General features: G+C 49.9%; 1 protein-coding gene across 6 annotated transcripts; it reads right to left on the bottom strand.

Moving 5' to 3' along the window:
• Positions 1-1,596: 1,596 nt before the first annotated feature.
• On the bottom strand, positions 1,597-23,175 carry ZNF384 (zinc finger protein 384). Of its 6 annotated transcripts, XR_012803615.1 has the most exons (11): positions 23,010-23,172; positions 10,165-10,353; positions 9,814-9,878; positions 9,391-9,628; positions 8,781-9,087; positions 7,931-8,155; positions 6,098-6,280; positions 5,727-5,805; positions 3,747-3,905; positions 2,895-3,651; positions 1,597-2,853 (listed from the first exon to the last, which is right to left on the bottom strand). XR_012803615.1 is itself a non-coding variant. In XM_075612668.1 (10 exons), the coding sequence occupies exons 3-10, from the start codon at positions 9,871-9,873 to the stop codon at positions 3,394-3,396; spliced, it is 1,509 nt and encodes a 502-aa protein (XP_075468783.1). In that variant the 5' UTR covers positions 9,874-9,878; positions 10,165-10,353; positions 23,034-23,175; the 3' UTR covers positions 1,597-3,393. The 6 variants fall into 6 exon arrangements, 5 of the variants coding, with proteins under 5 accessions (XP_075468783.1, XP_075468782.1, XP_075468784.1 ...); XM_075612668.1 differs by having other exon boundaries at positions 1,597-3,651; positions 23,034-23,175; XM_075612667.1 differs by having other exon boundaries at positions 1,597-3,651.
• Between the last annotated feature and the right edge of the window lie 291 nt (positions 23,176-23,466).

Raw genomic sequence — 23,466 nt, 5'->3', positions numbered from 1 at the left:
TACGCTTAATGATTTAAGCCCAAACTCTTGCTGATAAGAAATACCCGTGGGCCATAGACTTAGATTGCTGAAGGCGGAAGCAAGTGCTTTGAACGCAACACAGACACACAGCGTGTGACATCAGAGGGATACCACGGCCACCTAAAAAAAAACAGGACTGTGAGATGTGAATTGGGGGCCTTCATTATCTACGGATGAGCAACTTTTAGGTTTGTTTCTGAGAGCAATCTCAAGTTTCTGGACTTTTCATCTTTTTTTATATTAAATACTGCCCCCTGACGGTTGTGCTTTTTCTGATTTGATAAACAATTAGCGGGTTATCACTACTTCTATTTTATGTTCATATATCAAATAAATCCAAAAGTACACATTTTAATTTGTGAACTGACCTTTACATGTATAATCATTGCATGAGCTATTCTGCCTTTCTGCCACTGTAGGCAGTCTCCGGCTTGCAAGCTGCTGTATCCCACATAGCTAGAGGAATAGTACCTATTTCCATGTGTCCAATGAGTCTGAATAAACACTGATACACAGAACAATATGCGCACACAACGTGGAGAGAGAGAGAGAGTGTGTGTATCTTCCTGTTATTCGGAAACCCAGCAGTCATGAGGCACCCACGATCTTCATTGTAATACTCTATATTTTGAATTGTATTTTGAGATCTCCAATCCTTTCAGAGATATGTTAGCGAGGGTATATACATTGGTAACTTTCCCAAAACTCTCTCTTACGTCCGGGCTCTCCTGAGATCATCGACTCTGGCTGAAATCACACCGTCTGGGATAAAATAGATTGCTGCAGAGTAACCCCCTAGGAGTTACTACACTACTTGCTAGACTGTCTCTTTTGACCATTTTTGAAAACATTTGAACAGACCCATAGGATACATCACTTGACACTTTTTACATTTGTTTTCACTTCAAGCATCTTAAGACTGTCAGCTTAAATACATATATGCAGTGCTGCTGACAGAGGGGGTGGGTGGGGGGACGAGCCGGGACACATGTTCTGGACCCGGCCACAGAGGGTATTCCAGAAGTGGAGCCCGACTAACTGGGCCCTTTCCTTTACGGGGCTCCACAGAAGGCCCACTGCTGCCACGCTGCCCAAATTTAAACCCCCTGCTTCCCAACTTTAGGGTCACAATTCCCCTGCTCACAAACTTTAGGGTCACAATCTCCCCCACTCACCATATTTAGGGTCCTGATTACCCCTGCCCCCGCTTACTAACTTTAGGGCCTAAATGCTCCACCCCCATTCACAAACCTCAGGAGCATGGGTTAAACCGGTAAACATGTATTGTTGGCAATTAAGCTCCCACCTAGCAATACTGTAGTTGTTGACTATTGTAATGTGCTATGAGGCCACCATTACTATGGCATCCTGTGTGTTGGAGTTATACTTTTGACTATGGTTTGTTCTACCATTTAATAAGAAAACTCATGTAGAAGGAAAGTGTGTGTTTTTGTTTTTTTAAATTGTAAAGTGAAAATGATTGTAGTGCTTGGTGCAAAAAAGCTTTCCATTAACACAGCTGCTATTGTTACTCCAAGTACTGCATCGCTGTTGCTATAAAGAATAAAGGTAGACAAGGTTTTGTGGGTTTTTATTACTTTCCCCTGTTGGTGTTGCAGTCCAGCCAAATCCCCTAAAAAGGATTAACATTAGTACTAGAAAAGAGTTATGAACTCACAACGGGGAACTGGTGCTTTAAGTTTGCCCAGGAATCTGCGACCCCCTGCTGGTCACCCTCCCCTCTGCACATGGTTTGGAACGGTTACGGGTCACACATTTGAGGCAGGACACTTTCCACCAATGCCGACACCGCTGCTGCTAGCACACGCGTCATCGCTGGGACGTTGAGAAATAAAGGAGCAGAACGAAGGTCCCTCCGGTGGGTGGCTGCCATTCCCACAGGCCCGTCAGTCTGCGCCCCCCTCTTAAAAAGCAGACCTGTAAATGTACACTCTTTATACACAGGTTTATTTCTATACAATGTGCTATAAACAGAGGTGGTGGCAGTTCAGGACAGCCGGGCAGTCCCCACACTTGGGGCAGACATTGGCTCTTGTCTCGTTCTCAATTTAAGTTTTTTTTCTTCTTAAATAATTGTTCACGGTAACTTAAAAATGTGAGAATGTGGAGGGGTTAGGAGTCAGACCCAGGAGGGTGAAGGCTGTATAAAAATACCATTTAAAAACAAAAAACTGGGAGGGTAAATAAACAGGTAACCCCAAAAGTGCTGGAGGGGAAAGGACAACCCCCCCTCCCCCCTGGAATTCAGAGTAAAGATAGATTCTATCAGGGGTTTACAGATGGCCCTTCCCTCGGAAAAGATAATCCATATGGGTTAATTAAACTACAGCCGATATATTTACATACACGCTTTGTTCTCTGGTTATGTATATATTTATATATATTTATATCCAGGCCCCGGGCTGCACACGCCCCCGCCACATACGCAGAACTAGCCAAAATAAGCTTTCGTAAACGCAGAGGTTCGCTCCATTAACGCCTTCCTGGCCAGCGACCTGCAGTGTGGCTCAATTAACCACTTAGGACACAGCTTGCAGTCTCTTTACTGACCCGTCAGAGCAATGCTCTGCAGGATTCTATTAACCTTTCCGCCAATCTGCAGAGCGTTTCACCGTTAAACACTCGGCTGCAGAAGGCCCCTTTATTATCGCTTTCCCATTCTCGTCGCTGCAGTAGCACCTCGTTGTCAAAGACCTGCTGTGTCTATTCACTGCTAAGCTGATAGAAACCTGCAGAGCATCGCTCCATTAACTGCTCCTCTGCCAGAGACACGCAGGGCGTTGCTCCATTCACTCCTCCTCTGCCAGAGACCTGCAGGGCGTTGCTCCATTCACTCCTCCTCTGCCAGAGACCTGCAGGGCGTTGCTCCATTCACTCTCAATGAACAGCAGAGCACGGTTGCCTTAGCCCACTCCTACATCCCTCCGTTCTTGCTGTGCGGTGTTTAACTTCCAGGGAGGAGAAGCAGAAACCAAAAATGAAGTCATACAAAGAATCCCCCACCCCCTGCCTTTCTTTCCAGGGTATAAAATAAAAGTTCCAAAAGCTTAAAAAACACCCTCAGCCCCCAACACAGACCCCACAAGTTCATCCTCCGCAGGGAGCAGAGAGGTGCGGTTATACTGGGGGGGAGGCTTATTATACTGGGAGTCTTGTCTGCGAAATACTTCCCTCTACCAGAACAGCCGAGCCTGTGTCAGCACAATCTGCCCCTGCGAGATTGCCTCCACTGCATCAGAAATGTCTCTTGTAGGTGATCAGTCTCTCTCAGGCCTAGTTTGGTGCTCCCTTCCAACCCCCCACCCCCCTCCAAGAAGCTGGCCCAGTGTACCCTTCTATCCTCACCGGCCCCTAAGAGCTGGACAGATGTTCCACTTGGATGGTGCTTGTAGAGACGGTCAGACACATGTCCTTGTGATGGTCAGACTTGAAGGGGTTTATGTCGAAGGAGCACTGGGGACCCTCGGTAGGGGGAGCCTGAGATACGGGCGTGTAATGCACCTGTGAGGATAGGACCTGCGAGAGCTGCTGTTGCTGCTGTTGTTGTTGTTGTTGCTGCTGCTGATCTGGAACATTGTGTTTCCGCATATGCTTCATCAGGTAGGTCTCCTGGGAAAAGAGAAAAGGGAGAGCGGATAAGGAGGAGAGGTACACGGGTAACTGGGGAGAGACAAGGGGGGAGGAGGAGAACGGCGGGTACGCACCGAGGTGTATGCGCGGCTGCAGATGGAGCAGGTATACACCTTCGCATGTTTCACGGTGTGCGTGGACAAGTGAACCTCCAGGGAGGACGAGTCCGTGTACGCCCGGTGACAGTTGTGGCACTTAAACGGTTTGTCTTTGTTGTGCTGTCTTCTGTGAGACTGTGAGAAAGGGAGAGACAGAAAGAGAAGGGAGATGGAGCATTACATTCAATCTGCTCCCCCTCCTGTCCCCCACTCAACATAACTTTGGCTCCAAAGATTTCTGGTTGACTCCTACATTTCCATTTTTTTGAGAGATGGGAGAGGGGGGACAGGAGACCCTGCTGGGACAGAGATGGGAGAAGGGGGACAGGAGACAGGAGACCCCGCTGGGACAGAGATGGGAGAGGGGGGACAGCAGACCCCGCTGGGACAGAGATGGGAGAGGGGGGACAGGAGACCCCGCTGGGACAGAGATGGGAGAGGGGGGACAGCAGACCCCGCTGGGACAGAGATGGGAGAGGGGGGACAGGAGACCCCGCTGGGACAGAGATGGGAGAGGGGGGGACAGGAGACCCCGCTGGGACAGAGATGGGAGAGGGGGGGACAGGAGACCCCGCTGGGACAGAGATGGGAGAGGGGGGACAGGAGACCCCGCTGGGGCAGAGATGGGAGAGGGGGGACAGGAGACCCCGCTGGGACAGAGATGGGAGAGGGGGGGACAGGAGACCCCGCTGGGACAGAGATGGGAGAGGGGGGACAGGAGACCCCGCTGGGACAGAGATGGGAGAGGGGGGACAGGAGACCCTGCTGGGACAGAGATGGGAGAGGGGGGACAGGAGACCCCGCTGGGACAGGGGGGACAGGAGACCCCGCTGGGGCAGAGATGGGAGAGGAGGGACAGGAGACCCCGCTGGGGCAGAGATGGGAGAGGGGGGGACAGGAGACCCCGCTGGGACAGAGATGGGAGAGGGGGGACAGGAGACCCCGCTGGGGCAGAGATGGGAGAGGGGGGACAGGAGACCCCGCTGGGGCAGAGATGGGAGAGGGGGGACAGGAGACCCCGCTGGGACAGAGATGGGAGAGGGGGGACAGGAGACCCCGCTGGGGCAGAGATGGGAGAGGGGGGACAGGAGACCCCGCTGGGGCAGAGATGGAGAGGGGGACAGGAGGCCCCGCTAGGGCAGAGATGGGAGAGGGGGGACAGGAGACCCCGCTGGGGCAGAGATGGGAGAGGGGGGACAGGAGACCCCGCTGGGACAGAGATGGGAGAGGGGGGACAGGAGACCCCGCTGGGACAGAGATGGGAGAGGGGGGACAGGAGACCCCGCTGGGGCAGAGATGGGAGAGGGGGGACAGGAGACCCCGCTGGGGCAGAGATGGGAGAGGGGGGACAGGAGACCCCGCTGGGACAGAGATGGGAGAGGGGGGGACAGGAGACCCCGCTGGGACAGAGATGGGAGAGGGGGGACAGGATACCCCGCTGGGACAGAGATGGGAGAGGGGGGACAGCAGACCCCGCTGGGGCAGAGATGGGAGAGGGGGGACAGGAGACCCCGCTGGGACAGAGATGGGAGAGGGGGGACAGGAGACCCCGCTGGGACAGAGATGGAAGAGGGGGGATAGGAGACCCCGCTGGGGCAGAGATGGGAGAGGGGGGACAGCAGACCCCGCTGGGACAGAGATGGGAGAGGGGGGATAGGAGACCCCGCTGGGGCAGAGATGGGGGACAGGAGACCCCGCTGGGGCAGAGATGGGAGAGGGGGGACAGGAGACCTCGCTGGAGCAGAGATGGGGACAGGAGACCCCGCTGGGACAGACATGGGAGAGGGGGGACAGGAGACCCCGCTGGGACAGAGATGGGAGAGGGGGGACAGGAGACCCCGCTGGGACAGAGATGGGAGAGGGGGGACAGGAGACCCCGCCAGGAGACGGAACAGAGGTGACAGGAGACCCCGTCGGGACAGAGATGGCAGAGGTGACAGATCCGCCCGCTTGTACCTGCAGGTTGGACAGCTGGGTGAAGGCCTTGTCACAGCCGGGATGAACACATTTATAAGGTCTGTCTCCGGTGTGAATCCTGAACGGGGGAAAAAAACACAAAAAGTGTAAACAAAGAGTCTCCCGCAGATGAGCAACGCGAAGGGAGCTGGGATGAAATGAGCAGACGGAATGACATCCATCCCCCGACTCCCCCTTGTACTGGACCCTGTTTCCATTCAGACATGTGCATGCGGCCAGCGGGAGGGGAGGGGGGGGGGGAGGAATGCATGCTAATGTCGGTGAGCGCATGCAGCGTGCGGGTGTGGGAGGGCGTCTGTGTGTGTGTCCCTGGGGCTCCCCCAGCTCTCTCATCCAGGTGCCCCCCTTACCGTGTGTGCTGCTGGAGGTGAGAGAGCTGGCGGAAGGCTTTCTGACAGTAGCTGCAGCTGTAGGGCTTGGCCCCCGAGTGGATGCGCACGTGCTGGGCCAGGTAGGAGCTGTTGGCGAAGGTTTTGGAGCAGTGCGGGCACTTGTGGGGCTTGGTCACAGCACTATGCACCTTCGTATGGATCCTGCCGGAACGACACAGGGGTTGGTCTTTGGGATCATCCCGAGGTTTAGTGGGAGCTTGGGGCTGTATGTTACATGATGTTTGCAGGACCTTAGGGCTAGCGGGGTGTGAATAAATGGGGGGCGGGGGTGTATGTGTGCGCACAGAGAGGAGGGAAAGGAAATGTGGAGAAGACAGGGAGGGAGAGAGGAGAAGAGGAAAGAAACAGGAAGTAAAGTGGTTAAGAGAGGAAATGGAGGGGGAAGGGAATCTCTCTGCACAAGGGAGAGAAGTTAAAGGTTGGGAAGAGGTGTGGCCCTGCTCTCTCTCCCCTCCATCCCTACACTTGTTGGGAGGAAGCAGGTGCATTGTGGGTGGGCTTCTCTCTGGCGCTCAGCTCTGTGAGCCCATGGTGCGTTCAAACCTTGACGACACCAAAGGCAATAAGGTACTTCCGAGCTGGGCGACTGTCAAACCAATTTACCAGCGCGGCGTGAGGGCCGAGGGGGCACGTGGCACAATGTCTGAATGGAAACCCTTTTCTAAATTGGTCTTATCCAGGGAAAGGGGGGCTCTGCCACGACAATGCCCAGAACCCCGCCCTCCCCCCGATACAAAGCACTTTGCGGGAGGTGCAGAGGTATTCACACGACACCGTGCTGTGCCTGGGGGCAGGAGGAGCAGCAGAGTACTGTGCTCGGTTTAGAGCCCTGCCCTGTCTGACCTGATAGTTTATGGTCCTCACACTTCTCCCCCAAACCACCTCTAGTCATCTACAGTCTGATACAAAGCCGCCTCACTCACTTACTCACCCTCTCTGCCACTCGCAGATACTCCTAATACTGGCATTCCCTGCCTGTGTGTGCCTCACCGCTCACATCAGAAAGGGACCCTACTCCCACCTTTTCCTGTCTGGTGCTGTGACCTGTATAGTGTGTGTGTATACATGTGTGAGACACACACACACACACACACACACACACACACACACACACACACACACACTGTGAATGTGTGTATACACGTAGAGACACACGATATAGTAACAGGCAGAATGTTACAATAACACACGTCCATCACAAGGAAATGCAGAATCGTGTGCGCGTTTACCAAATCTATCCGGATCTCACTGAAAGGCAGCGGAAGGACTTCTAGCCATCCTGATCTACCACCTAAGAAACAGGCCTGGGACCCGACACCTTGTGAGATCCCTGTGGTGCAACTCACTACAGGAGTAGGGTGACTTGGAAGGAAAACAAACAAAGCCATAGCAAATTGTATTCCTTTGTGTGAGGACAAGGGGGGGCGGGCGGTGGCTTTCAGTACAACTTGAAAAACGCATTTCCCCAATTACCCCATTACTTCTGCGTAACCGAGGTATCTAACGTTTGGTTGTATGACAGCCACCCCAATATTGTGTTATCCTCTCCTAAAGTCCATCGGTAACCACGGTGTACACACGGCCTGTGTCTTCCGTCTCACACATTGCTAGCTTCCTTAGGGTCACTATAACAGTGTGAGTGTATCTCACCCGCTCTGAACACTATTACAGCCCCACTCCTGGGATATTATTCAGCTCTGCCCTAAAACCACAGCAGCCATTTAAAATGACTCCAGTAATGCAGTTCCCTGCCGCCCCCTCCTTCCTAGGCACCGCCCGGGCCCCCCTTACCGTGTGTGCTGCTGGAGGTGAGAGAGCTGGCGGAAGGTCTTCTGACAGTAGCTGCAGCTGTAGGGCTTGGCCCCCGAGTGGATGCGCACGTGCTGGGCCAGGTAGGAGCTGTTGGCGAAGGTTTTGGAGCAGTGCGGGCACTTGTGGGGCTTGGCCTCTGTGTGGGACTTGGAGTGAATTTGCATCTCTGACTTGGAGAAGAAGGTGATGGAGCACATGCGGCACCTGAAACACAGCGGGGAGGGGGGCACGTCAGCAGCCAGGGGGGCAGGGGAGGAAGAGACCGGCAACTGCCCCATGGTGCCATCCTGTCTAATCTGTACGTTGTGACAACACTTTCCAACATGGGAAGCTCAGAGTGACACGGACACATACAGGAAGTGGCAAAGATAAGGAAGGCCACCGAGGAGACCGAAAGGGTGGGGCAGATAGTGACAGATGTTTTGGGGGACCTAGCCCCCAATCTTGGACATCTTACCTTGAGCATGAACAAGAGCTCACCAGTCAAATGTACGGTTGGGGGGCAGTTTAAAAAGATTGTGAATACCTTAAGATCCAGATGTTTTATTTCCCGTTACTGGCCCTCAGGAAAAGGGCTTGTGTGACAATTTCCAAGGCATGGTTGGTAAATAAAGATGTGATACTTTTCTAGGACCCTCCACTACTGTATGAGGCAGTGCTGAGTATGACCACTAAGAAGGTGACCAGGTTGGACTGCACCTTTACAAACTAATGCATAACAGGCAGTGCTTGATCATCTGCGCAGAGGAAGCCAACATGAGCTTCAGGAGCCAAGTCATCCTCTGTGGCCTCGCAAAGCCCGCCATCTGTATATAAATCTCGTGCTCACCGATACGTCTTCCCGTCCTTTTGATGATCCTCGTCATCCTCATTAGACATGTCGTAGGGGTCATTGAGGTCAGGCAGTGTGGGCTCTGGGAGTCGTTTCTTTTTCCGGCCCCGGCCAGTTTTGGGGGCCCCAGCTACTCCCAAGTCTGGGATCCTGGCCTTGGTAAGCTCAGACACGACTTGCAGGGTCTGGGAGCCTTGCAAAGTGGAGAAGATCATGGTGGAGGGGGCGGAGATGGGGTACGTCTGACCGGAGGAGGACGGGGTGGTGACCAGAGTGCCAGAGGGAGAGGTGATCACCAAGCCAGCTGTGAGGAGAAGGAGACACGTTAAGACGAGACAGAGAGATGAGAGAGAGATGAGAGAGAGAGACGAGAGAGAGAGAGACGAGAGAAATGTTATGAGAGCGAGAGAGGAGGGAGTAGAGAGATCGATAGAGTATGAAGATGTGATCATGAGAAACAGGGCTATAGACAGGGAGAGACGGTATCATTAAAGTATGTGAGAGTGAGACCACCAGGCTGGCTGCGATAAAAAGAAAGTAGTATTATGAAGAGATGGGTGTGGGAGAGGTTGCAGCACAGAGGTTATAGGCAGTCCCACAGACTTACTGGCTGTCATGAGCCCCGTGGAGGGGACAGGTAGCACGGTGATGTTCTGCGTGACGGACGCCTGGCTGTGAGGGACCCCATGAAGCTCCAGTTTGTTCTCGCCATCCATACTGATGCCCCCAGACAAAGACATTGAGGTGGGTACCGTGAGCAGCGTGGGGTAATGTGGCCCCAAACCGCAGCCCTTCTCCTGAATCAGCTGCTCCTTCATCTTGTTCAGGAACATGGAGTTCTCAATCTGCAGAGAAAGCGAGGACTGGTTTCTGTATGTGCTGCGGAGACTTCCCATGATCCTCGCTGAGGGTCAGCGACAAGTAACAATAGTAGCACACCTGCCGTTAGATAGGACTAGAGCAGGGGCGGCCAACTCCAGTTCTCATGGGCCACCAACTGGTCAGGTTTTAAGGAGGTGGTCAGACTTACCTGGCCAGAGACGGTGGGCACAGCAGGCCAGAAGTACGAGTTAAAGTGAGACTCCTCCATGGCCCCTGTGAGGAGAGAGAAAGATACGTGAGAGGGCTGACACAGTCAGTGCATGTCAGGGGGCGAGTGTGCAGAGCAAGTGCTGGAATAGCGGAGTGTGCATTGAATAGGGATGTGTATGAAGGGGGACTGAGTACCAATATAGCGGTTAGTGTGAGTGAAATAGTAGGGGGGGGGGGTGTGAATGGCGTCTCAGAACAGGAATAGCAGAGGGTAGGCACATTAAATCAGAGAGGGCGAGCAGGAAGACAGTGGCTGTTTGGGCCCCTGTTGAGATTGGCAGTCACTCACCGGTTAGTTTTTTTCTCTTGTTGTGGGGGATCTGGCCAGGTTTACCCCCTTGGGAGGCCTGAACGGCAGTCACGGGATTGTGGGAGGCAGCTGGGAGGATTTAGTACATGGGGAAGGTTTGAAGCAACGATCTGTCACACACAAGGCACAGGACACAGAAGTCAGTGTGTCAGTCAGTTTTTCCAGCACCTAGAATCCAAGGAGAGAGTGTCAGCCTGGGAGAGAGTGTGGGGGTAAGAGAGAGGGGAAAGAGAGAGGGGAAAGAGTCAAATGAGTCTGGAGGTGAATGGGCAAAGTGATGTTGGAACACTGTGGGATCTATATCCCATGGCTTCTGTCCCTCCTGCTGCAGGGTGACAGGGACACAGAAGGAAGCTCTGGGCATCATTACACGATTGAAAGTTGCACCATAAGAGTGAATGAATGAGATGCTGCTCCAGGTGAATGAATAAATTAGCCGGCATTAGAAGACTGAATGAGAAATAGATCGAATTAATGAGACAATACTGGATAGATAAATGAATAAATAGCTGTGCGGCAAGCAGGTGAAGGGAGAGGAAAGGATGAAAGTGGAGCCTATAACAAGTGACAATTAAGGAAGAGCCCGACGCATAAATGCCCGACTGGAGGCAGAAGCAGCAGCCCGCGCAAGTATCGAGCGTGCGAGGGCAGCATGTACTGGAACAACAGAGGATGCGTGAAGAGTTAGTACAGGCCAGGGACAAATAGCAAAAGTTCAAAGCATATTTTACAGCAGAAAATGAAGTGTCTGTCCGCATGTGTCCGTCACAGCAGGGACATCGCATGAGTTTAACATAAAGCTCCAATGAGCCCCAACTTATCTACTATCAGCACCACAAACACAGCCCCCTGTCTGAGACATAACACCGCAGAGATGTCACCTGATAACAGAACAGAGGGACAGATCTGAGTGCGACTGGGACAACTTCTCAATAACATACATTAAAAAGGGGCGGCGAAACAAGTATCCCTCCGATAGAACTGAATGCGCTCAGTGCTGCCTCAGTGACCCCTCACCCGGCCTGCACTCTCCTTATGGTGTAGTGAATGAGGGCGTCTGCACTGACAGATCACACTTGAGATACAACCAGGCGACAGCTTTGCAAAACGAATCACAAGCTCATTATTCCTGCGGACGCATGTCATGAGAACCCCGACCCTGCGGACGTGACTTGTTCACACAGACGTCCTCTCCCTGCGGGTTGCACTACACACAGCATTTTAGTGATGCGAGATAATTCTGGTGGATTCTGTGAAGTTAGAATCTGCCTCTCTGTATCACAGGAGCTGTGGGGATGCGAACCCTGCATAATAACGGAGGATGTGAGGTGAGCTGGAGCCACTGACATATGTATGACACCTGCTCAGAGAATACACACCAGGATACTGTTTGTGATGAACTTTAAATGAGGACAGGGTGATACTGCAGCCCAGCACTGGGGACACGTCACCCCAACAGTATAAACTGCTCATCTCATCAATATATCACTAACAATCAAATTCCACAAGTGACTGCCCCGCTGAACGTGACACGGCACGTGGACATGAAACATTACACCATCATCCAGTCACAGTCCCAGGGATGGAAAATATGTTCATATGACCAATGTTTATGACACTTTTTGGAGTTACCCAGCACTGCTCTAAATGGTGCTAATTTGGGACGCAATAGCATGGTGTCTGCAGCTTCTGCCTTCGCTTCCTGTAACCAGGAAAGGGCCGGCGCATCTTTGCATAACATAATACACTAAATGTCTTTAACATTGCTTAATAACACGGAGATAACACACTACCCCACTACCGACAGGAACCCAGCACTGCAAATCAAGGCTCTTCAATTAGTAGTCCAAAGGGGGCGGCCGCGAACACATTTACAAGTCGGAGAGCTTGAAAATGATTGTACTGTTGTAGCTATTGTAACGTGTATATATACGCACATGTACATAAAGAAGTAGACACATAAACCATTTCGAAGCCAGACAGAATTTTTAGAAGCTAGAGTTTGGTCAAGAGGGGGGTGGGAGCACTCAGCCCCCCCCCCCCCTCCTGGAAGTGGCTCAGTGTTTATCTGACTCAAACACTTACAGACTGACCAACACTCACACACAAACACCTTCCCTCTCTCCCAAGTTCGCTGCACGAGGGAGCGGCTCAGTGAGTCAAGGCACTGACGGAAAAAATAGTGATCAGCGAGTTTGAAGCAGGGGAACACCTTGTGACCGTAGGCAAGTTATTTTATCTCCCTGTGCCTCAGGCACCAAAAATAAGATAGCAAGTTCTACAGGACAGGGACTTTTTGTGCCTACAAAACAATGATACGGGTAGTTCTGCATACAGCGTCAGCGCTATACAAAAATAATATATACAGTCATGGAGCGCTGCACCACCTTAATCACCTCTCCCCCACCGGCTGACTAAGCAGCGAGATCCAGGCCGAACCGCGAGGCACAGCCGCGCTATCCTGCTGCGCGCTAGCAAAGCATGATGGTCGTTGCGATGACTGACAGGTCAGTCCGCACTGAAACACAGGAGCCAGGACTTTGTATTTTAATATGCAATGCGTGCTTTGTATATTTTTATTAACCAGACTTAAAAGGGAGTTTGTGCGAAAACAAAATTGAACTGAACTCCTAGAGTGACTGCAAAGAAATTAGCAGATGATGGTCGGAGGGTCAGTCAGAAACCCTTTGAGTGCTGAACTTGGCCTACAGGACCCAGGATGAAGAGCCCTGCTATATATTACTGCTACAGAATGGACGTGGTGAGAAATGCCTTGTGATAAAAAAAAGACTGTCCTAAGCCAATAGGAGCAAATGACAGTAATCTGGCTCCGGTACAGGCCGTTTGGCCGCGACCAAACCGACGCAACCCAACACAGGACACCACGGATCTCCCCGCCGACATCTTTAAAGGGCACCTTTTGCGATTGCAACTTCAACAACATTTGTGAACGCGCCCATGCGTGCGCCCAGCAGGACACTCCGCGCGCCTGCCAGCAGCCACATTTACCGTGGGTGGGACGCAAGAGGTAACCTTTAAAGATGGAGACGGGCAGATCTGTGCAGCGAGGTGTCCTGCGGTGAGTTGTGCCGGTGGCGGTTGGTCATGGACAAAAGTCCTAGAACTATCCACCTCATGCACATCAATATATATTGTTATAAAACAAACTGTGTGTGTGATAGATATATATGTATACATATATACACATTCTGTAAAGCGCTACGTAAAACTAGCAGCGCTATACAAGAACATGCTATTATTATACACACACACGTTAATCACGGATATAAACATTAATATCTATATGCATGTACAGCGGAGAGAAAGTGTGTGAACCCCAAAGATCATTACAGAAATTCCATAGTTTTTCCACAATAACCTTCTTGAACCAAAACCAGTCTTTTCTTAAATAGCCAATAGGTTTTATATTAACCAATTCCAATTAGTAATTAAAAATCAGGGTGTATGCAAAAGTGAAACCCTGGTTTTATCAGCTAAATTAAAGGGGGAAATTAGAATCAGATGTTTAAATAATTGGGTAGATCTTCAGGGGTGGGTTTGGGAGGCTGCAACCAATCTAAAAATCTGAAACTGAGTTTGGTCTTAAACATACAGGTGTGTGGAAACATGTCAAGGAGTTATTGATGCTCATCAGTCTAGAAAGGGTTACAAAACCATTTCTAAGGATTCGGGGATCCACCAATCCACTGTCGGACAGTCTAGAAATGGAGAACGTTCAAGACCACAGTCACTCTACCCAAGAGCGGCCGCCCTACCAAAATCTCTCCAAGAACAAACCAACAAACCATCAGGAGGTCGCAAAGAACCCCAGAGTAACATCCAAGGATCTGCAGGCCACTCTCGCCTTGGCTAATGCGAGTGTTCATGACTCAACGATCAGAAAAAGACTGAAGAATGATGTTCATGGAAGGATAGTCAGGAGAAAACCACTGATCTCGAAAAAGAACATTGCTGCCCGTCTAAAAGCTCGCCAAAGAGCACAAAGATGATCCACAAGACTTCTGGAACAATGTTCTCTGGAAAGACGAGCGAGTCAAAGGTGAAACTTTTTGGACTCGATGAGAAACATTATGTTTGGCGAAAACCAAACACGGCATTCGAATAGAACCACATCCCAACCATCAAGCATGGTGGCGAGTGTGATGGTTTGTGGCTGCTTTGCTGCCTCAGGACCTGGGCGGCTCGCCATCATTGACACAACCATCATGTATTCTGCATTGTAGATTCAGAAGATTCTACAGGAGAATGTCAGGCCATCCGTCCATGAGGCGAAGCAAAAATGGGTCATACAGCAAGACAGCGATCCTAAACATACAAGCAGATCTACAGAAGAAATGACGTGATTTAGAATGGCCTAGTCAAAGCCCAGATTTAAAACCCCATTAAAATTTTGTGGCAGGACCTGAAACAAGCTATCCCTTGAAAGGAAGCCCTCAAATGTCACTGAGTTGAAGCAGTACTGTTAGAAGTAATGGGCCCAAATTCTTCAAAACCGATGTGAGAGCCTGACCAGCAGTTACAGGAAACACTTAGTTGACGTCACTGCTGCTCAAGGTGGCGCCACCAGGTACTGAATGTAAAGGATTACATACTTTTACACATATGGATATTGAAGATTGAATAATTTGTGGAGAAATAAATGTTGAAAAAGTATAATGTTTTTGTTCATTTGTTTGACCACGTTATATTTATCTATTATTAGGTCTTAGATTAAGATCTAATAACATTTAAGGTAGAAAACGAAGAGATCGGGCATAAGCACTGCAAAAATTCAGGCTGGAGGCAGGTTAAAAAAGTTGGCTCAGGAGCTGGAGGATTCAATAGGAGGACTGCAGGGGACACACATTACGGATATCAGACACGCGGATTTATGTTATAATTTAAAGGTATCTAGCCCCCCCCTCCACCATCCCCGTATGGACTCCATGTGAGCATTATTTGCTTATATATACCATCTTATATGGTGCCACAGGATACATACAGCAGATATACTTCATAGTCTATCCTTCACATACTATTGATCGATTTAGGAGATTTACATTGACACACCACTTACATAGGATTTTAGTAGCACCCCTTCGGGACTTTGTTCCTATTTTACTAATAACATTTTAGGTTTGAAATGTGTGAAAATCCCCCGGGGCTCACAAACCTTTTCTCTCCCCTGTTTGTCTTTATTTATATAGCGCCGCCCAGGTAAATTGCACGTCACAGCGGTAATACACGTGACAACCATAACACAGAATGGGAAGAAGCGCTTCAGACACAAAAAACAACAGGAAAAGGAGTCCCTGCCACCAAAGAGCTTACACTCTAAGGGGTGAGACTTTAGAGAGACCGTAGGAGGGTGTTCTGGTTAGTGTGTCTGCGAGGGCCAAATGCCCGTGCATACGAGTTTGCTGGGATTGTGTGTTTGGAGAGGTATAGCGGCAGCCAGCAGAGCTACCCATGTGCTTTGTTAAAGAGGTGTGTTTTAAGAAAGGTCCTGAAGATGGAGAGAGTGGGTGCCCGTTGGATATCGAGGGGAAGGACATTCCAGAGGCGTGGAGCAGTAAGAAAAGGTTATAGGCAGGAGAGAGCTTTAGATATAAAATGGGTAGACAGACGACATCCTTGAGCAGAAGGTGTGTAGTAAGAAATTAGGACTGAGATATAAGGAGAACCAGGAGTGTATAGCCTTAAAAGAGAGGAGGAACATTTTGTAAATTGTACAGGATTTGATAAAAAGCCAGGAGCGGGATTTCAGCAGGAGACACGCGGAGACAGATTTAGGAAAGAGTAAAGTGATTCTAGCAGCAGTATTTAGGATATTGCATGGGAGACAAATCAGAGGCAGGAAGGCCGGACAGCAGGAGGTTACAATAGTAGAGACGGGAGAAAATGAGGGCCTGCGTTACAGTTTTAGCAGTAGAGCCACAGAGGAAAGGGCGTATCTTTGCAATGTTACAGAGGAAAAAACTAAAGGTTTTATTAACATTGTGAGAGGAGAATGTGAGGGAGGAGTCAAGTGTGACCCCCAAGCTGCGTGCTTGTGATACTGGGTGTATGATAAAGCGGTCAACAGTAATGTATAAGGGGCAGTAGGGCCAGAATTGGGAGGAAGTATGAGGAGCTTCGTCTTTGACATGTTAAGTTTGAGTCGATAGAGGGCCATACATGATGATATAGCAGAGAGATAGAGACTGTGGCGTGTACAGCAGGTGTAAGGTCAGGGGTTGAAAAATAAATGTGTGTGTCATCAACATAGAGGTGATATTTGAACCAAGGAGATGTGGTAAGGTCACATAAAGAGTGTAAATAGAAGTGGTTTAAGGGCAGATCCCTGGGGTACGCCCACAGACAGATCGAATGAGGAGGTGTTGGCAAACGACACAATTAAAGTATGATGGGAGAGGTAACAGGAAATCCAGTGTAGAGATTTGTTACGGACACCAAGAGGAGTATGGCGAATCTGAAGGAGAAGAGGGTGGTCCACGGTATCAAAGGCTGCAGAAAGGTCAAGCAATATGAGCAGAGGGTAATGACCTGTATTTGGCAGCATGGACGCCATTAGTTATATGAGGGAGAAAAAAAGCAAGAGAATACAAAGTCTTCATGGTGTTTAGAGGCAAAAGGCAGGACAAGTAGGGTCAAGCTTGCTGTTTTTGAGTTAAGGTATAATAATAATAAATAATAATAACTTCATATAGCTCTTTTCTCCCAATGGGACACAAAGCGCTTCACCATTACAATATAGAGCACAGTACGCAGCCCACAGGAATTTTACAGTCACTGCCCAGGTGAGCTTACAATCTATAGAGCAAGTTAGTGATATGCGCTCCAACATTTGGTTCCAGTCTTCTTAAGACAATTCAATAATATATGTCCTTTTTTAGACACAAAGGATAAGCTGCTGGGGCTAGTGAGGTATATAAACAATAGCACTTTTGATAGCAATAAAGTCAATACTCTGTCCCTGAAGGCTAAAGGCTGAGAATGGTAAACTCAGACCGAAAACCTCATTGGGAGAGTCCTAGACTCACATAGATTGTAGTAATGTACTCACATATTGTTGCCCCAGTCCAGTGTATCATGTAGGTGTGCAACCAGGAGAACGAGTAGAAATCCAAAGGAAAAAACACTCCAACGCACAGCCCAAATAGAGTGGGTCCCAAACAAAAATAGTAAAAATAAATCTTTATTAGTCCATATTAAAAAACGGAGGTAAGTGCCCTCCTACGCGTTTCGTACCCACTGGTACTTTATCAAGGAGTAGTTCAATCCCCCTATGTCAGCCTATATATACCCATATAAGCTATCCCATTTCGTTCCCAAATCACAGCCTGACGGGCGCGCGCACCCATGCGTAGTGACGTCACATGTCCCGACGCGCACTCGTCACCCCCAGTCCCCGGCATAGTGACCTACTCGCATCCTCCCTACCGAGCTGTAGGTCACGAGTCTACCATCGGCCAACCCGCTCGTGGTCTATTTCCCCATTGCTGAAAGTGCTTAGGGAAACAGACCCACCGATTGGCAATGGCCTCGGGAGCCCGCCCCCAGCCCTTCCGGGTGTAAAAGGACACGCGGTATGTCACACACCAGGAACTGGCAGAGACGCATGCGCGTCAAGAGGGACCCGCCCATCTGTGTCATCATGGCTGGGAGAAGCCCTGGTATGTTCCAAAATACAACCAACTTTATTAGTACATAACATAACGTCAATCTAACAGATCTACAAATACCAAAATCTTAGACTGAAAAACATGTTACTAAACTTAAAGAAAACAAAGAGAAAAACAAACCATTACATAAATGATAAAAGAACAACATGGGTCATGAACATAACCCTACCTCCTATGATGCTGTTAGTTAAATCGTCTGTATAGAAAAAACTCTCCTTTTTATTTTTTTAAATATCCGATGTCATATGCTGTAATCCATATTATACAAAATGTAAAAGCTCTTATTTAAATGGATACAGCCATATGACCTATATAATCAACAAAATCCATACAGATTCATATACGAGGGGTCCCATTCCTATCTAGGCATTTATGAAAAATAGGAAAAAAGAAGAAAAAAGGGGGAAGGAATAAACTACATAATTAAAGATATTACGATGAAGCCAATCTTGAGGGATGAGTCATTATTATCAAAGCAAGAAAGAGAAAAAATATATATCTATGTCATGTAAATGTATACAGGGCAGATAAGTCCTCAATCACATATGAATAAAGAAAATTCATATATCTCCCCAAATTTCCCTTTTTGATAATAATGACTCGTCCCTCAAGATTGGCTTCACTGTAATATCTTTAATTATGTAGTTTATTCCTCCCCCCCCCTTTCCCATTTTTCAGGACGCGTGACGTCACTACGCATGGGTGCGCACGCGCTTCGAGACGCGTGACGTCATCGTACATGGGTGCGCGCGCCCCCGTCAGGCTGTGATTTGGGCGCGAAATGGGAAAGCTTGTATGGGTATACATAGGCTGACATAGGGGGATTGAACTACTCCTTGATAAAGTACCAGTGGGTACGAAACGCGTAGGAGGGCACTTACCTCCGTTTTTTAATATGGACTAATAAAGATTTATTTTTACTATTTGTGTTTGGGACCCACTCTATTTGGGCTGTGCGTTGGAGTGTTTTTTCCTTTGGAGCTTACAATCTATGATTTTTGGTGCCTGAGGCACAGGGAGACAAAGTGACTTGCCCAAGGTCACAAGGAGCTGACACCGGGAATTTAACCAGTTCCCCATGATTCAAACTCTGTGTCATTGTTTACATTTACAGTCAGCGTGTTTAGGTTGAGGACCCGCTGCACGCGCCCGCATAGCCGTCTTGCTGTCACTGCACCGTAAGCTGCAGTGAACTTTTTTCGGCGCAAGGGGCGTGGCCAAAACGGGTCGGCGGGGCACGGCCATTGAGCCTGGGGAGAGGGGTGGAGGAGTTTGTGGGTCCGCGTGAGGGGGGGGGGGGGCTCCGGGAGGAGAGGGGTGGGCGTGTTACGAGGGGGCAGATTGGTCGGGTGCTGTAAAGTCGTCGTCCCCCCCCCCCCACCGGGCTGTACGAAACACACACACACACACACACACACACACACACACACACACACACACACACACACACACACACACAGAGATAGATACACACACACTTCCCCCCCCATACCTTTTGGAGGTGGAGGAAGCTCTGACAGCTCCAGCCCCCGGTGCTTATAGGCTCACCAGCGCACCACGTGACGCATCACCGCTCAGGATCACAATCCTCTTGCATCCCCCGTCGGCTGACGCGTCACAGTGCGTAGTGAGCCTTGCAGTGAGGGACTGGGGCCGGCTCAGGAGGACATCATGGGCAGGTGAGTGACGCGCACGCAGCCGACCACAGTGGGTCCTCAGCCTTACTCACTGAGGTGTTCCTTCTCCCTGTTCCCTGCTTAGGGGGAAAAGTAGCAGAGTAGATGGAGGAGTTGAAAATATGGGTGAGTGTAGGGATTAGAGTAGGAGCAAGAGGTCTGAGGAGATGGGAGAGAATGGGGTCAAGAGGACAAGTGGTAGAGGGGGAAAGAGGAGATCAGCAGCGACACATCCTCCTCTGAGACAGCAGTAAAAGAGTCAAGGAAGGCAGGAGGAGAGTAAGGCCGCGGACATGGTCAGCGCTTAGGCGCTGACGCTCGGCATTGAGCCCCTGCAGCCGCAATGAGAGCGGCTTTAGCAGGGGCTCGCGCACGCTTCCGCAGGCGTGCAGAAGCGTGCTGACTTTCACCCGACAGTCGGATTTTAGTTTGAGCGCTGAGTCCGCTCACGTGACTCCAAAGCAGCCAATGAGGAAGAGGTGAGTGGAGCAGGGGGGAAGATGTGGATGGGGGAGAGACTGCCTGGCAGCGGGGTGAGTTGTTGCGGGGTGGGTGAGTTGATGCTCCAGGGGGGGTTGATGCCCACCCGCCGCCCGCCTCGCCAGCCAGGTAAAAGCTCCTGTTTGCGCTGGCCAGGCACAGTGTGAGCGCGCCTCAGCACCAGAGGCAGGATTATGGACACGGCCTTAGGAAGAGGTGTAGGATGGGACGAGGATACAGAGGGGATGCCCTGACGAATGTAATCTACATTTGTCTTGAAATAGTTAGCAAAGTCCTATGGTGAAATGGAGGAAGAACAGGTAAGAGATGGTGGTCTGAGTAGAGAGTCGACGACAGAGAAGAGGCAGCGTGGGTTAGAGTTGTGAGTGTTGATTAGTGACGAAAAGTAGGTTTGTTTAGCCTGGGAAAGGGCAGAGTTGAAACAGGTTAGAGAGAGAAATCCAGAAGCCCAAGGGAAGAGATGGGTCACCGATGTGGCAGTTGAAGTCCCCAGGGAGAACAGAAGGGGAGTCAGCATTCAAAGTCAGAGAGAAAGACAGAAGGGGGACGAGTAGAGGTAGGTAGGCGATAGATGACCACCACGTGGAGAGGAAGAGGTGAAAAAAAGCTGGACAATGTGAGCCTCAAAAGGATGGAAAAGAAAGCGAGGAACTAGGAAGAAGGGCATTCCCAAATACTTCTCATGAGTTTGCCAGTGTGCGGCAGCACGAAGTGTTCAACAAGGATAGAATAGGCAGGCATTCCAGGGTCTTGTGCAACGTGAAATTAGACTATTGGTTAAGTTCAAATCCATGTTTTAGCGAGTACCGAAATGTTGATTTGAACATAACCAATAAAGCCTAATTGTACATTGCCCAAGACCAAAGAGGAATATGAAATAAATATATATTAAGTTATGGTGAGTGAAAAGGTGACTAAAAACCCTCCACCGTATAAAAATATTACTTGTGAGCACATTCACATGTCTTAGGCCTCGGCCAAGCTCCCCGCTTGCGTGCTGAGGTGCGTTGAGGCTCAGGGAAAGCGGGTGCTTTCCCTGGCCTTGCGGGTGCTTTCCCTGTGCGCCGTCAGGTGGCGGGCCAGTGACGTCACGGAGCTGGTTCGCCCTCATTGGGCGAACCGCTCACGTGACCGGCCCTGCACTCCGGCAAGCGGGGAAATTTTTAATTTCCCTAAGACCTACGCTTCCGCGCGCTTGCGGAAGCGTAGGCGAGTCCCTACTAAAGCCGCTCTAATTGCGGCTGTAGTGTCTCAGTGCTGAGCGGAAGCGCGCCTCCGCCAGCAAGCAAGTACCTTGGCCGAGGCCTTAGACAGGTCTGCAGCCCTGCTTTTTGCCATTATCACCTAGCACAGCGGTGCGCAAACTGTGGGGCACGACCCCCAGGGGGGGCGTGAGACTGCCGACGGGGGGCGCGGGGTTTACAGAGGCCCCGCGCACTTCCCGAAGGCACTTAAATTAAGTGCTGGGGGAGCTGCAGCGCCTCTGTAAACCTAACTTACCGGGGCTCCGGCGGCTTCCTCCCTGCGTCGCCATGGCAACGCGGCGTCAAAATGACGCTGCGAGGTCATGTGACGTCACGTTGCCATAGCATTACGCCGGAGCGCAGGTAAGTTGGGGTTGGGGGGCGCGGGAGTGAGGGGACAGCCGGCAGGGGGGCGCAGGGAAAAAAGTTTGCGCCCCCTGGCCTAGCATACAGTGCTTCCACTGCAGCAAGGGATTGTGGGAAATGACATACAAATGAGCACACAGTGCCACCTTTTGTCTCAAGACCACATTACATGCAAAACCCTTAAGCCAATGCATGCTGCTTTAAACACAGTTTTTAAACATAGCCTGGGATGAGATGCAAAGCCAATTAATCCACTCACGGACAGACTGTTTCGACCTTGTGGGTCTCAGTGTGAGGTTGGTTGTACTGGCTTTGCAATTTGAGACATGAGTAGTCCTTCACCACACATTAAGTTATGGTGGGTGAAAAGGTGACTAAAAGCAGGGTTGCAGACCTGTCTAAGACATGTGAATGTGCTCAAAATATACACACACAAAATCTAGGGCCTGGTCACCTAAAAGTTACCCAGTGACGCCTGTGTTGTTCACCGCCTGACCCATCAGTCATTGCTGTGACCAGCAACAGCTCTCCTCAGCTTCCATGGCCGTTGCTGCTTTGTAGGGGGGCTGACCGCCTGTAGCAGTGACTGACAGCTCAATGACCGCACACTTAAGGCATATATCCATACAAGAGTATATACATATAATATATAATAGAATACACAAGGCCCTCACAGGTCTTAAAAAGTAAAGAAAGACATTTAGTGCAAAAATATGAAGTTTTGATTCTAACAAGATGCTATTTCAAGTCTTGAAATAGGTTCTTGATAGAACCTAAACAGAATTATTCTGCTTTTTTGTTTTTACGTTTTAAGACCCGAGATTGTCGTTTGTATATATATATATATATATATATATATATATATTACACGAAGTCACACAGTATAGCAATTAATATAAACAGTATAGAGATAAACAAACACACACCCCCTGACATGTTACCACCTCACTCCTCCTGAATTATTATAAGAGTATATACACAATTTCCCTTCACACGTTATCACCCACTACTCATGCATATCGCTATATATTATTAAGTCAGTGTGTGAATATATACATACACACTCAGTGTGTGTATATTACACACACATAATGCACACTGTGTGTATATTACACACACTTCTATATAATTTTATAACAGTATATATACATACACTATAACTACATACATACTCCACCTCACTACTTCTCCCCTAATGCATAGCTCTATATATAATATACAAATATAGATACGAAGTGTATACATAGATACACTCCCCCCCCTTATCATTACCTCGCTTTTCATGCATACCTATACATATTATTATAACTGTACATACCCACACAGCACAGTGATTATATACATATACTCACACAGTCCCCTTCACACGTTATTACCTCGCTCCCTCTCAGTCCCCGGGTCCCTCAGCTCTTCTCGCCGCTTCCGCTTCCGGTCCCACCGGGCGCGAGGCGGCGGAGAAGGGAGCGGGCACCCGCAGACAGTGTTCCCGTCACTTCCTGTCACGCGCATGCGCACAGCTCGTGGTTCCCCGACCGCCATCTTGTGTCAGGGCAGCGTTCTGTCTCACCGCCTATATACTGCTGGTGCAAGTAATATATGAAGTGTGGCGGAGACCCAGATAACTCATGCCCACCAAGACCCATCAGTGAGCGCAATCCCTGGAGCGCAAGTTCAGACCCAGCACGGTAGAGGAAACCGGACATATACCGAAAAATGATTTGCCCATATCCAACATGGCGTCCTTACGCTCAATGAAGGGAGCTGGACGTCGGCACTGGCGTGACGTCACCGGAGCGTCCTCCTCTCATC

This window comes from Ascaphus truei, chromosome 8, assembly GCF_040206685.1.
Source record: "Ascaphus truei isolate aAscTru1 chromosome 8, aAscTru1.hap1, whole genome shotgun sequence".
In the NCBI taxonomy this organism is placed as follows: Eukaryota; Metazoa; Chordata; class Amphibia; order Anura; family Ascaphidae; genus Ascaphus; species Ascaphus truei.
The sequence above is the reverse complement of the archived record's forward strand: the minus strand, read 5'-3'. Positions and strand labels throughout refer to the sequence as shown.